The 12,871-nt window shown below is 45.1% G+C and overlaps 2 protein-coding genes across 2 annotated transcripts in view; both read left to right on the forward strand.

Moving 5' to 3' along the window:
• The window catches only part of ATP5L (ATP synthase, H+ transporting, mitochondrial Fo complex, subunit G), a 33,481-nt gene extending 24,061 nt beyond the window's left edge, over positions 1–9,420 (forward strand). The window contains exon 3 of the mRNA XM_011964877.1: positions 8,947–9,420. Within this exon, the coding sequence (XP_011820267.1) occupies positions 8,947–8,964 (18 nt within the window). The 3' untranslated portion in view covers positions 8,965–9,420. The remainder of the gene's footprint in view (positions 1–8,946) is intronic.
• A 3,057-nt stretch (positions 9,421–12,477) lies between these two features.
• KMT2A (lysine (K)-specific methyltransferase 2A) overlaps positions 12,478–12,871 on the forward strand; it is a 97,809-nt gene continuing 97,415 nt past the window's right edge. The window contains exon 1 of the mRNA XM_011965003.1: positions 12,478–12,556. Within this exon, the coding sequence (XP_011820393.1) occupies positions 12,478–12,556 (79 nt within the window). The remainder of the gene's footprint in view (positions 12,557–12,871) is intronic.

A 12,871-nucleotide genomic window follows, 5' to 3' on the forward strand; every position in this document is an offset into this window, starting at 1 on the left:
TGAGACGAAGTCTCGCTCTGTCGCCCAGGCTAGAGTGCAATGGTGAGATCTCGGCTCACTGCAACCTCTGCGTCCCGGGTTCAAGTGATTCTCCTGCCTCAGCCTCCTGAGTAGCTGGGATTACAGGCATGTGTCACCACGCCCAGCTAATTTTGTATTTTTAGTAGAGACGGGGTTTCTCCATGTTGGTCAGGCTGATCTCGAACTCCCAACCTCAGGTGATCTGCTTGCCTCGGCCTCCCAAAGTGCTGGGATTACAGGCATGAACCACCACACCCAACCTATTTTTTATATTAAATATTAAATATATATATATATATACACTTTTTTTTTTCTTTTTGCAGTGGAGTCTCGCTGTGTCACCCAGGCTGGAGTGCAATGGTGCAATCTCGGATCACTGCAGCCTCCACTTCCTGGGTTCAAGCAATTCTTCTGCCTCAGCCTCCCCAGTAGTTGAGACTACAAGCATGTGCCACCGCACCGGGCTAATTTTTGGTTTTTTGTTTGTTTGTTTTTTGTTTTTTTGAGATGGAGTCTCACTCTGTCATCCAGGCTAGAGTGCAGTGGCACGATCTCAGCTCACTGCAATTTCTGCCTCGGTTCAATCAATTCTCCTGACTCAGCCTCCCAAGTAGCTGGGATTACAGGTGCCCGCCACCACCACGCCTGGCTAATTTTTGTATTTTTAGTAGAAACAGGGTTTCACCAAGTTGGCCAGGCTGGTCTCAAACTCCTGACCTCAGGTGATCTGCCCGCCTCGGCCTCCCAAAGTGCTGGGATTACAGGCATGAGCCACTATGCCCGGACTAATTTTTGTATTTTTAGTAGGGACGGAGTTTCACCATGTTGGCCAGGCTAGTCTTGAAATCCTGACTTCAGGTGATCCGCCCACCTCAGCCTCCTAAAGTGCTAGGATTATAGTCGTGAGCTGCCATGCCCGGCCCCAATATTTAAATTTTTAAAAAATCTTGGCTGGGCATGGTGGCTCACGCCTGTAATCTCGGCACTTTGAGGGGCCAAGGTTGGCAGATCACCTGAGGTCAGGAGTTCAAGACCAGTAAAACCCGTCTCTACTAAAAATACAAAAAAATTAGCTGGACGAGGTGGTGGGCGCCTGTAATTCCAGCTACTCTGGAGGCTGAGACAGGAGAATCACTTGAACCCGGGAGATGGAGGTTGCAGTTAGCCAAGATCGTGCCACTGCACTCCATCCTGGGTGACAGAATGAGACTATGTCTCAAAAAAAAAAAAAAAAAAAAAAAATCTTCCCTTTACTTCATTCTCAAACTACTGACTTATCTTTCATTACTCTTCCCTATGAGTGAATGGTAGAGTATATGAGTGTATTTTGAATCCTCTTTCTTCTGTTGGTTCTCCTAATGTTTCCCAACTATTTATATTCTGACCTAATCATTCATTTACTTATCTCTGCATCCTTGCCTTCTCTTTCACACCCTACATTTAATACAATCAGCAAATCAACAAATCCTTACTTTTTTTTTTTCATTTTTTTCTTTTTCTTAGAGCCTACAGCTATTGCATCATCTGTCTTCAAAATGTATCCTGAATCTGACAATATTCCATCACCTCCACACTACCACCCAAGGCCCAGACACCATCTTCTCTCACCCAGACCACTGCAATAGCCTTCTGACTGCTCTCTCCACTTTCACCCTTGCCTTTCTATTGTTTATTCTTGTTTTGTTGTTGTTGTTGAGATGGAGTCTCACTCTGTTGTCCAGGCTGGAGTGCAGTGGCATGATCTCGGCTCACTGCAACCTCTGCCTCCTGGGTTCAAGCAATTCTCCTGCCTTAACCTCCTGAGTAGCTGGGATTACAGGTATGCCACCACGCCCGGCTAATTTTTATATTTTTAGTAGAGACAGGGTTTCACCATGTTGTTCAGGTTGGTCTCGAACTCCTGACCTTGTGATCCACCCGCCTTGGCCTCCCAAAGTGCTGGGATTACAGGCGTGAGCCACCACACCCGGCCTATTGTTTATTCTTAAACCAGCAGACAGAGTGATCCTTTCAAATATTAAGTCATATTTTGTCGGTCTTCAGAACCTTCCAATGGCTTCTCCTCTCATTTTGCGTTCTCATATGCTCTGAAACCATCACCACCACAGACTTCCCTCATCTAGATTCCTACCACTCTTCCTCCAGCCACCCTGGGCCTCTTCATCTCCAAACACACTTCACCTCGGGGCTTCTGCATTTGATGTTTTATGCTTGGAATGCTTTTCCCTCAGACATCATTTGGTTTACTCTCATTTCCTTCAATGCTCTGTTCAAATAGCCCCTTAACCCAAAGTCTGGTCATATTTTATAAACTATTGTACCTCAGCCGCTCCCAACTCTCTACTCTCTATCCTGCTTATGTCACACTGATCACCACCTGGCTTGTCCTAGTTATTTATTTATTGTCTGGTTCCCTTCACTAGAATGTGAACACCCACAAAGCATACCTACCAAGAGCAGCTCACCTAAAGGAGCAGAGATAAAGATAGCCAGAGGCCGGGCGCGGTGGCTCACGCCTGCAATCCCAGTACTTTCTGAGGCTGAGGCGGGTGGATCACGAAGTCAAGAGATTGAGCCCATCCTGGCCAACATGGTGAAACCCCATCTTTACTAAAAACACAAAAATTAGCCAGGTATGGTGGCGCATACCTGTAGTCCCAGCTACTTGGGAGGCTGAGGCAGGAGAATCGCTTGAACCCAGGAGGTGGAGGTTGCAGTGAGCCGAGATCACGCCACTGCACTCCAGCCTGGTGATAGAGCAAGACTCCGTTTAAAAAAAAAAAAAAAAAGATAGCCCGGGAACTATTCCTGCCCTTGAGGAACCCACACCTCAGTGAGTCATATAACCTAACAAGTAATTAGAATGGAAATACTCAAAGCAGTTGGATGCCACAGGCTGAGGCCCTGGGGAACCATGTGGTTTGGGTGGCAGTTATGGCACTTTTCGGCCTGGGTGATAGTTAAAACTATGAGTTCACTCTAAGAGAATGTGAGAAATGAGAAACACTCAGGAGACACCACTGTTTAACGGGCGAAGGACAAAGAAAGGAGGCTGAGACGGAATAATCAAGGAGGGGAAGAAGAGCTGGACCAGTAGGTCCCCAGATGGCAAAACTCCTAGATTGCCTTTATCGAATACTACCAATAATCATGGCAATGGACATTTACCAACAATTCTCTACCCGTCAGTTACTGTTGTAAGCATGTTCCATATTTTCACACATTAATCCTCACAACAACCCAAGGAGTGAGACACTAGTATAACCTCTTTATACAGATGAGGAAACTGATTCACTCACCCAAGTGCACACATCTAATAAGAAATAAAGATTTGGGTCAGGCAGAGTGGCTCATGCCTGTAATACCAGCACTTTGGGAGGCTGCGGCAGGTGGATCACTTGAGGTCAGGAGTTCAAGACCAGCCTGGCCAACATGGTGAAACCGCATCTCTACTAAAAATACAAAAATTAGCTGGGCATGATAGCACATGCCTGTAGTCCCAGCTACTCAGGAGGCTGAGGCGGGAGAATCACTTGAACCCAGTTGGTAGAGGTTGTGGTGAGCCAAGATCATGCCACTGCCCTCCAGCCTGGGTGACAGAGCAAGACTCTGTCTCAAAAAATAAATAAATAAAAATAAAAATACAAAAATTAGCCGGGCGTGTTGGTGGGTTCCTGTAATCCCAGCTACTCCGGAGTCTGAGGCAGGAGAATCACTTGAACCTGGAAGGCAGAGGTTGTAGTGAGCTGAGATCGCACCACTGCACTCCAGCCTGGGTGAGAGAGCGATACTTCATCTCAAAAAGAAAAAAAAAAAAAAGAAAGATTGGAACGCAAGCAATTTGAGCTTGCTCTTAATCATTACATTGTTATCCATAAGACCATACTCTGCCCACTCTCCATGCTTCTTCATATTTTCTTGACCCTATTAAGGGTCATGCGCTGTTCTGGGCTCTGGGTATGGAGCAATGAAGCAAAGCCCCCTCCCTTCATAGAGCTTATATCCTTGTGGGGGAGACCGACGTTAAACAAGTAAACAAATCCATGGTAATAAGTGCTGTGAAGAAAAATGAAGTAGTATAAGGTATCATGAATGATAAGTGGTGGCCTCTGAGAAAGTGACATTTAAAGAGAGATCTGAAGGAAAAGAGAGAGTGAGCCAAGAGGATATCTGGAGGAAGAACATTCCAGGCAGAAGGAACAGCAAGTGCAAAGGCCTTAAGGTATAAGTGTGCCTGACGTGTTCCAGGAACTCCAAGGAGGTCAAAGCAGTAGGGATACGACGAACTAGGGGTAGAGAGGCAGGAGGTAAGGTCAGAAAGCAATGAAAGGTTTCCAGGACATGCTGCTAAATGAAAAGATTAAATTACTCAGCATAGTAGCTTGTGTGGCATAATCACATTGATTAAAAAGATATATGGGTGTGTGCTTATGTGTATATGCATACATACACATATATAGATATATATATACACACACTACTTTATAGTCTGAAATATCAGACAACAAAGTTAACAGTGATTACCTTGTGGGAGTTAGACTACAGTTGAAGACAAGGAAGAGATATTTAGACTTTTTATTTTATTTTATTTAGTTTTTGAGAAGGAGCCTCCCTCTGTCACCCAGGCTGGAGCGCAGTGGCACGATCTCAGCTCACTGCAACCTCTGCCTCCTAGGTTCAAGCAATTCTCCTGCCTCAGCCTCCCAAGTAACTGGGACTACAAGCACCCACCACTACGCCTGGCTAATATTTGTATTTTTAGTAGAGACGGGGTTTCACCATGTTGCTCAGGCTGGTCTCGAACTTCTGAGCTCAAGAAATCCGTCCGCTTTGGCCTCCTCGGCTGGGATTATAGGTGTGAGCTGCCGCACCCAGCCTAGATTTTCTATCTTATATTCTTACATAGTATTTGTAACTCCTTACCTTGCATATCCTACTTTTATAGTAACCAAAAATTAGCTTACAAAATCAACATTTCTTTTTTTTTGAGATGGAGTCTCGCTTTTGTTGCCTCGGCTGGAGTGCAGTGGTGTGATCTCAGCTCACTGCAACCTCTGCCTCCCAGGTTCAAGCGATTCTCCTGCCTCAGCCTCCCAGGTAGCCAGGATTACAGGTGCCTGCCACCACACCCGGCTAATTTTTGTCTTTTTAGTGGAGATGGGGTTTCGCCATGTTGGCCAGGCTGGTCTCAACTCCTGAACTCAGGTGATCCGCCCACCTCAGGCCAAAATCAACTCTTAACCATGTGTTAAGGGGCTACAGCCAAAGCCCCTTCTCCTTCTTTTTGCAGCTGAGCTTCCTGAGTTTCCTACACATGTTCCTCCTTGCCTTCTCCATTTTCTCCTTGACCAAATGCCACCTGATTTAGACTTCACCTTTCCCCCACGCCTACTCTTCCTGGGAACACTTGTGACCTCCCTCTGACTACAACGAACACTCTGCAGTCCTCTTGCTTCTTGACCTCTCTGCCACATTTGACATTGTTTACAGCTCCCCTGAAACGTTCTCCTTTGCTTTCCTTCTTGCTCCCTTTTACCTTCCTGAGCTTTCTTTCTCAGTCTCCTTTCATTGGCTACTTTTTATAGCCCATCCCACAGACCTGGGTTTCTTCTGGTTCCAGTCTTAATGCCTTTGCCTCTGTGTGCTACGCATACTCTTTTGTGTGGTCCATGCCCATAGTTTCAACTACCATCTCCATGCTTCCAAGTCCCAGATCTGTATTTTTACCGTTTTTCCCTGAGCCCATGGCCAATGTACCCACCTGCTTGCTAGACAGTTCCACCTGCAGATCTCACAGACATCTCAAACTCTACTGTTCCAAAACCAAAGTCATCATCTCTAATTAAAAACATCGGCTTCCTCTTGTTCTCCTTAACTTAGTTGGTGGTATCACCATCTGCCCTATTGACCCCACCTAGCAACCTGAGAAAAGCCCTTTTTCTTTATCTTCGGTATCTAAATGGACAACAAAAGTGATGCTATTTGCTAAATATCTCGGCAATCTGTCTTCATTCCTACATCTTCACTGTCACTGCATTCATTAGCAATGATCTGGACTACCGCATATGGATATATGAGTCTGGACCCCTAGGAAGAGACCAGAAATATCCTAACTGCATTTTCTGCCTCTATTCTCACTACCAGCCTTATACTCAGCTGCCAAGGGATGTGGCACAAATTCTATTCTATCGGTTCCTGCTCAAAACTTTTCAATTGTCTCCTGATATTTATGGAATAAAATTCAAACTCCTTAATATGCTCTGGCCCATCATCTTCTGACACTTTCCCACATGTATCTTTTTTATTTTTTCAGACAAAGTCTCACTCAGTCTCCCAGGGTGGAGTGCAATGGGGCAGTCATGGCTCACTGCAGCCTCAACTTTCCAGGCCCAAGAGATCCTCCCACCTCAGCCTCCCAAGTAGCTGGGACTAGAGGCACATACCACCATACCCGTCTAATTTCTTCATTTATTTTTTGTAGAAACAAGGTCTCACTATGTTTCCCAGGCTGGTTTTGAACTCCTGGGCTCAAGCGACCCGCCTGACTCAGTCTCCCAAAGTGCTGGGATTACAGGCATGAGCCACCTGCCCAGTCACCCACATATATCTTTTTTGTTATTGAGGCAGAATCTCAATCTCAGCTAACTGCAACCTCTGCCCTCCAGGTTCAAGCGATTGTCGTGGAACTGGGATTACAGGCGTGCACCACCACACTCAGCTAATTTTTGTATTTTTAGTGGAGATTGGTTTCGCCATTTTGGCCAGGCTGGTCTTGAACTCTAGCCTCAAGTGATCTGCCCGCCTCAGCCTCCTAAAGTGCTGGGATTACAGGCATGAGCCACTATGCCCAGCCACATATCTTACGTTTAAATAATACCGAAGTACTCTTTGTTTCTCAAAAAAACCCATGCCTTTTCCTGCTTCTGTGAAAGTTTTATGACGTAGCACCTTTGTATCTCCAGTTCTAACATAGTACCTGGTACAGAGTAGGTGCTCAACAAATACTTGTTGAATAAATAAAAGGACAAGAAAATCAGGAAGTACAAAGGTTGAAAGTAAGGACACTGATCAGAAGACTACTATGAGAGTAAAGTTTGGAGTAATCAGGAAGAGAGGGAAAGAAAATGCTTTGGTGTAAGCATCTAGTGCTTTCCTTCAAGCTTCTACGAGGTGAAACAATCATAATCAAATAATAATTACTCCTGTAATTTGTCTCTCTTTGAAAATATGAACTTTTGTCATTGGTACAATTTCAAATGGGAACTGCTTAAGTGATTTTAAATAAAATGTTTCTTTAAAACACACACACACACACAAAACCCCAAACAGCCCAGGACATGACATGTGACTGCCAAAATCCTGACAGAACATGACCCTTTCCGTATAAATCCCAAGGTCCAAGAGTGCATCTGGGAAGAGTCATTTATTTTGCAAACATTAATTGAGCTGGTATAGACACTCTTCGGCACAGGGGATACAACGGTAAGTAATACGCAGTTTCCTGTCCTCAGAGAGCTCATGGTCCAAGAAGCGTCTAGCCCTTGCCTTTGTGCAGAACTCTACTGAATTCTTTTTTCTTTTTTTTCTTAATGGAGTCTCGCTCTGTCGCCAAGGCTAGAGTGCAGTGGTGCAATCTCAGCTCACTGCAACCTCCGCCTCTCAGGTTCAAGCGATGCTCCTGCCTGGGCCTCCCGAGTAGCTGGGACTACAAGTGTTCCCCACCATGCCTGGCTAATTTTTGTATTTTTAGTAGAGATGGGGTTTTGTCATGTTTGCCAGGCTGGTCTCGAACTCCTGACCTCTTTACAGAAAGCCAGATGTCTATGCTAGGGTTGTATTTAAAATCCTTTTAGGCTGGGCACGGGGGCTCATGCCTATAATCCCAGCACTTTGGAAGCCGAGGCTGAACTCCTCTCCCACACTTAAGGTCAGGAGTTTGAAACCAGCCTGGCCAAGGTGGTGAAACCCTGTCTCTACTAAAAGTACAAAAATTAAGGCTGGGTGCAGTGGCTCACACCTGTAATCCCAGCATTTAGGGAGGCCGAGGTGGATGGATCACTTGAGGTCAGGAGTTCAAGACCAGCCTGGCCAACATGGTGAAACCCTGTCTCTACTAAAAATACAAAAGTTAGCTGGGCGTGCTGATGCACACCTGTAATCCCAGCTACTAGGGAGGCTGAGGCAGGAGAATTCCTTGAGCCTGTGAGGCGGAGGTTGCAGTAAGCCAAGATCACGCCACTGCACTCCAGCCTGGATGACACAGCGAGACTCTGTCTCAAAAAAAAAAAAAAAAAGTACAAAAATTAGCCAGGTGTCGTGGTAGGTGCCTGTAATCCCAGCTACTCAGGAGGCTGAGGCAGGAGAATCGCTTGAGCTCAGGGGCAGAGGTTGCAGTGAGCCGAGTTTGCACCACTGCACCCCAACCTGGACAAGAGTGAGACTCTGTCTCAAACAAACAAAAAAGTCCTTTTAGTCATAGGAATAGCTATATATAATTTTTTTTTTTTTTTTTTGGAGACGAAGTTTTGCTTTTGTTGCCCAGGCTGGAGTGCAATGACGAATCTCAACTCACCGCAACCTCTGCCTCCCAGGTTCAAGCAATACTCCTGCTTCAGCCTCCCAAGAAGCTGGGATTACAGGCGCCCGCCACCATGCCTGGCTAATTTTGTATTTTTAGTAGAGACAGGGTTTCTCCATGTTGGCCAGGCTGGTCTCGAACTCCCGACCTCAGGTCATCCGCCCACCTCAGCCTCCCAAAGTGCTGGGATTACAGGTGTGAGCCACCACGCGCAGCCAATATATATAATTTTTTTTTAAAGCTCAGAAATGGAAATTCACGGATTCAGAGCAAAATGCAGCCATTGCTTCCTTAATTAGAAGAGTGCTTTTGTGGAAGAGTAATGGACTGTACCCTTCTTTCCCCAGAAAAAAAGCAGCACCTGAGCATTCTGAACAGTTCTCTGCTCAGTGATGATCAAGCCTTCCTTTGGACAAGCTTAAATAACTCAGCCACTGTTCTTTGTTGGAGGCCTTTGGGACTACTGATGCAATGTGTCCACTTGTGGGCCCTTTGGAGAAAAAATTGCTAATTTCAGAGGGGTAGCTGTACCAATGGTGAAGGAAATCCCTGGGGAGAAAATGTTTCTGTCTGAATTAGAGAGAAGACACTTTATTTACTCATTCAATCTTCAATGATAATCTTGTGAAGCTGTAATTAATATCTTTATTTTTGCAGATTAGGAAACTCAGACAGACTGAGGCTGGGTGCCTGGTTCAAGATCGTATAGCTAATATTATTGGACATGCAACTCAAGCCCAGATTTGTGACTCTGAGCTGATGTTAATTCTATCACAATATTGGTTCTCAAGATAAATCTTTCCAGATGAGGGGGAAAGGGAATAAATATCTAGAAGTTCCCTTAAACCAGAAGTAATTAATTAGTTTGCAGAAATTGGCAAAATTTGGGTTTCCCTTCTTAAAAGTTTCCTTCTGTCACTTAGAAAAAATTTAAAATGTGTGCCTTAGGTTGACAAAGATCAAAAAAAGTTTACAAAACCCTTTTCGGAACACCGTGGAGAAAGGAGCACTTTTATTTATTTATTATTTACTTATTTTATTTTATTAATGAATTAATTTTTTTTTCTTTTTCTGAGACAAGGTCTCATCTCACTGTCTTGCCCAGGCTAGAGTGCAGTGGCCTGATCTCAGCTCACTGCAGCCTCAACCTCCTGGATTCAAGGGATCCTCTGCCTCAGCTCTACTAGTAGCTGGGATTACAGGCACATGCCACCACGCCCAGCTAACTTTTTCATTTATTTTTCATGGAAACGAGGTCTCACTGTGTTTCCCAGGCTGCTGTTGAACTCCTGGGCTCAAGGTGATCCTCCCACCTCTTCCTTCCACCACGCCCAGCTAATCTTTATATTTTCTTGTAAAGACAGTTTCCCCAAGTTTCCCAGGTTGGTCTCGAACTCCTGAGCTCGAGATCCTCCCATCTCAGCCTCCCGAGGCACTTTTTTCTTCTTCTTCTTCTTCTTTTCTTTTTTTTTTTTTTTTTGAGACACTCTCGCTCTGTCTTCCAGGTTGGAGTGCAATGGGGTGATTTTGGCTCATTGCAACCTCCACCTCCCTGGTTCAAGCGATTCTGGTGCCTCAGCCTCCCGAGTAGCTAGGACTACAGGTGTGCGCCACCACGCCAGGCTAATTTTTCTATTTTTAGTAGAGACGGAGTTTTGTCCTGTTGGCCAGGCTGGTCTTGAACCCCTGCCCTCAGGTGATTTGCCCACCTCTGCCTCCCAAAAGTGTTGGAATTACAGTTATGAGCCACTGCACTAGGCCAAAAGGCACTCTTGAACATTGCTGGTGGGAGTATAAATTAGCATAACTTCTACTGGGGACAACTTGACATTATCTATTAAAACTATAAATGTACATACTCAGCATCTGCTCTTCTAGAAATCTATACTATGGATACATTTGAACATTTGCAAAATGACGTATATTAAAGGTTATGCACTGCAGCATTGTTTGAAATACATACAACAGATTGGAAACAAGTGCCCACTGATAGAGAACTGATTATTTCTATTCCATACAGCCCTAATAATGAGGAAACTGTCTACTGATAGTAATGATTTCCAAGATATAAGTGAAATAAGCAATAGTCAGGAAATGGGTTTGATATGCTTTTATTCATGGAAAAACTTCTATATGTGTATGCTTTTGTAGGCATAGACTATGTCTGGAAGAATATACAATAGACTGATAACAGTAACCCCTACTAAAGGGTAAGTAATATTACTGGGGTTGGGGAGAGGATAGTTCAGAACAAAAATAAAGTGAGGACTTTAATGACTTTAATTCCTTTAATTTTTTTTTGAGATGGAGTTTTGCTCTGTCGCCCAGGTTGGAATGCAGTGGTGGGATCTAAGCTCCCTGCAACCTCTGCCTCCCAGGTTCAAGTGATTCTCCTGCTTCAACCTCCCAAGTAGCTGGGATTACAGGTGCCTGCCACCACACCCAGCTAATTTTTGTATTTTTCATAGAGATGGGGTTTCACCATGTTAGCCAGACTGTTTTCAAACTCCTGACCTCATGATCCACCCGCTTTGGCCTCCCAAAGTACTGGAATTACCAGCATGAGCCACCGTGCCCGGCCTCCTTTAATTTTTTTTTTTGTTGTTGTTGTTTTAGAGACGGAGTCTCACTCTGTCGCCCAGGCTGGAGTGCAGTGGTGCAATGTCGGCTCACTGCAACCTCCGCCTCCCGGGTTCAAGTGATTCCCCTGCCTCAGCCTCCCAAGTAACTGATTACAGGCGCCCACCACCACATCGCTAACTTTTGTATTTTTAGTTGAGACGGGGGTTTCACTATGTTGGCTAGGCTGGTCTTGAACTCCTGACCTCAGGAGATCCGTCCAGGCTGGCCTCTCAAAGTACTGGGATTACAGGCGTGAGCCACCATGCGTGGCCTTAAATTTTTAACCATATGAATGTATTAGATATTCAATAAAAATATGTTGAATGAAAATTTAAAATAAAAAATAAGTAAAGCACATGGAGTTTAAGGTACCTAATGTTTAAGGCATAGAATGTCTTTTTATGATCAACAGGATGGTTAACGGCTATTTGGTGTCAGACCCCAATGAGTTTTAGCACTTCTACTTACTAGCTGTGTGACTTTAGACATTATTCTAAGCCTCAGTTTCCCCATATGTAAAATCAAATTTATCTCATAGGATTGGAAAAAATTGAATGCACATAAAGCACTTAGGCTCACAGAAAGCACTCAAAATGTTATTATTAATATTTTTGCCCTAAAATCTCCAACAATAAACCAAATTCTGACTTGCTCTGGCTCCTTTTGGACTAGTCTAGAGGCAAAGAGTCAAACTATATGATTTCTCAAGGAATTTTTCTGCTCAGAGGCTTGAATCTGGAGACTCCAAACAATATTCGAAGACATTCTTCCTTCTTTCTGCTGCCTTCCAACCTGCAGACCTCCCACCTGTGTTAAATGAAGACTGCTTGAAGTGAGGTTACTCAGAACCCACCCGGTTCATGTTTTCTCAAGGGTAGAAGGCGGGAAGAAATCTGTTGACACAGTTATATAAAGCCTGTCATTCAGTCCCCTGCCTATTACCTCTGCAGACCGTTATGCATATTAAAGAAGGGGGGGCGGTAAATACAAAAGAAAAATAAGAGAGAGAGAGAGAACAAATCAGGATGCTTGAGGGAATACACGTGGTCGCCAATCTGTAACTGATCAGAGCAGTTACACTGAAGCAAAAAACCCAGCGCCCAACGCTAAATATATTGCAATGGAGAAACCGTCCACAATGGGGTGTCTCTGTCCTTAGCAGAGCCTTGGGGCTGCCGTTTAAGACCCTCCTGCTACTCCCACCCTTTTAGCATCTAGTAAACCACGCGCTGTAACAACAGAATCTTGTTCTGTGTATGCGTTGTGTGAGTGTGCGCTTTGCAAACCATCTGGGCCCCATCCTGCGCGGTTGGAACGAAGATCGATTCGGGACGAGTTGGGGGAGTTGGGGCTTGCCTGTGTCTCCTCCCTTTCACTGCCCCCACTCCAGCCCCCATCCCATCGTCCGCTCTGCACAAATGTTTCGCCAGTGGAGGGACGTAGGTTTTCAGCACCAGGAGGCTGTGGACCTTCTCTGGAGGCGTGCAGTGCACCCTCCGGAGGGCCAGAGCTGAGTGCAACCTGCTCGCCACGACCCTCTCCCTCCTTCCCAAATTCGCCGCCCCAGGCTGTAATATTACATGCAGCGTGCTGTACCGGTGCGGGAGTCCAGGAAGGCTGCGTGACCTTCCAGCGAACTCCACCTCGGCT

The sequence above is a fragment of the Mandrillus leucophaeus genome, unplaced genomic scaffold, assembly GCF_000951045.1.
Source record: "Mandrillus leucophaeus isolate KB7577 unplaced genomic scaffold, Mleu.le_1.0 Scaffold71, whole genome shotgun sequence".
Lineage (NCBI taxonomy): Eukaryota > Metazoa > Chordata > Mammalia > Primates > Cercopithecidae > Mandrillus > Mandrillus leucophaeus.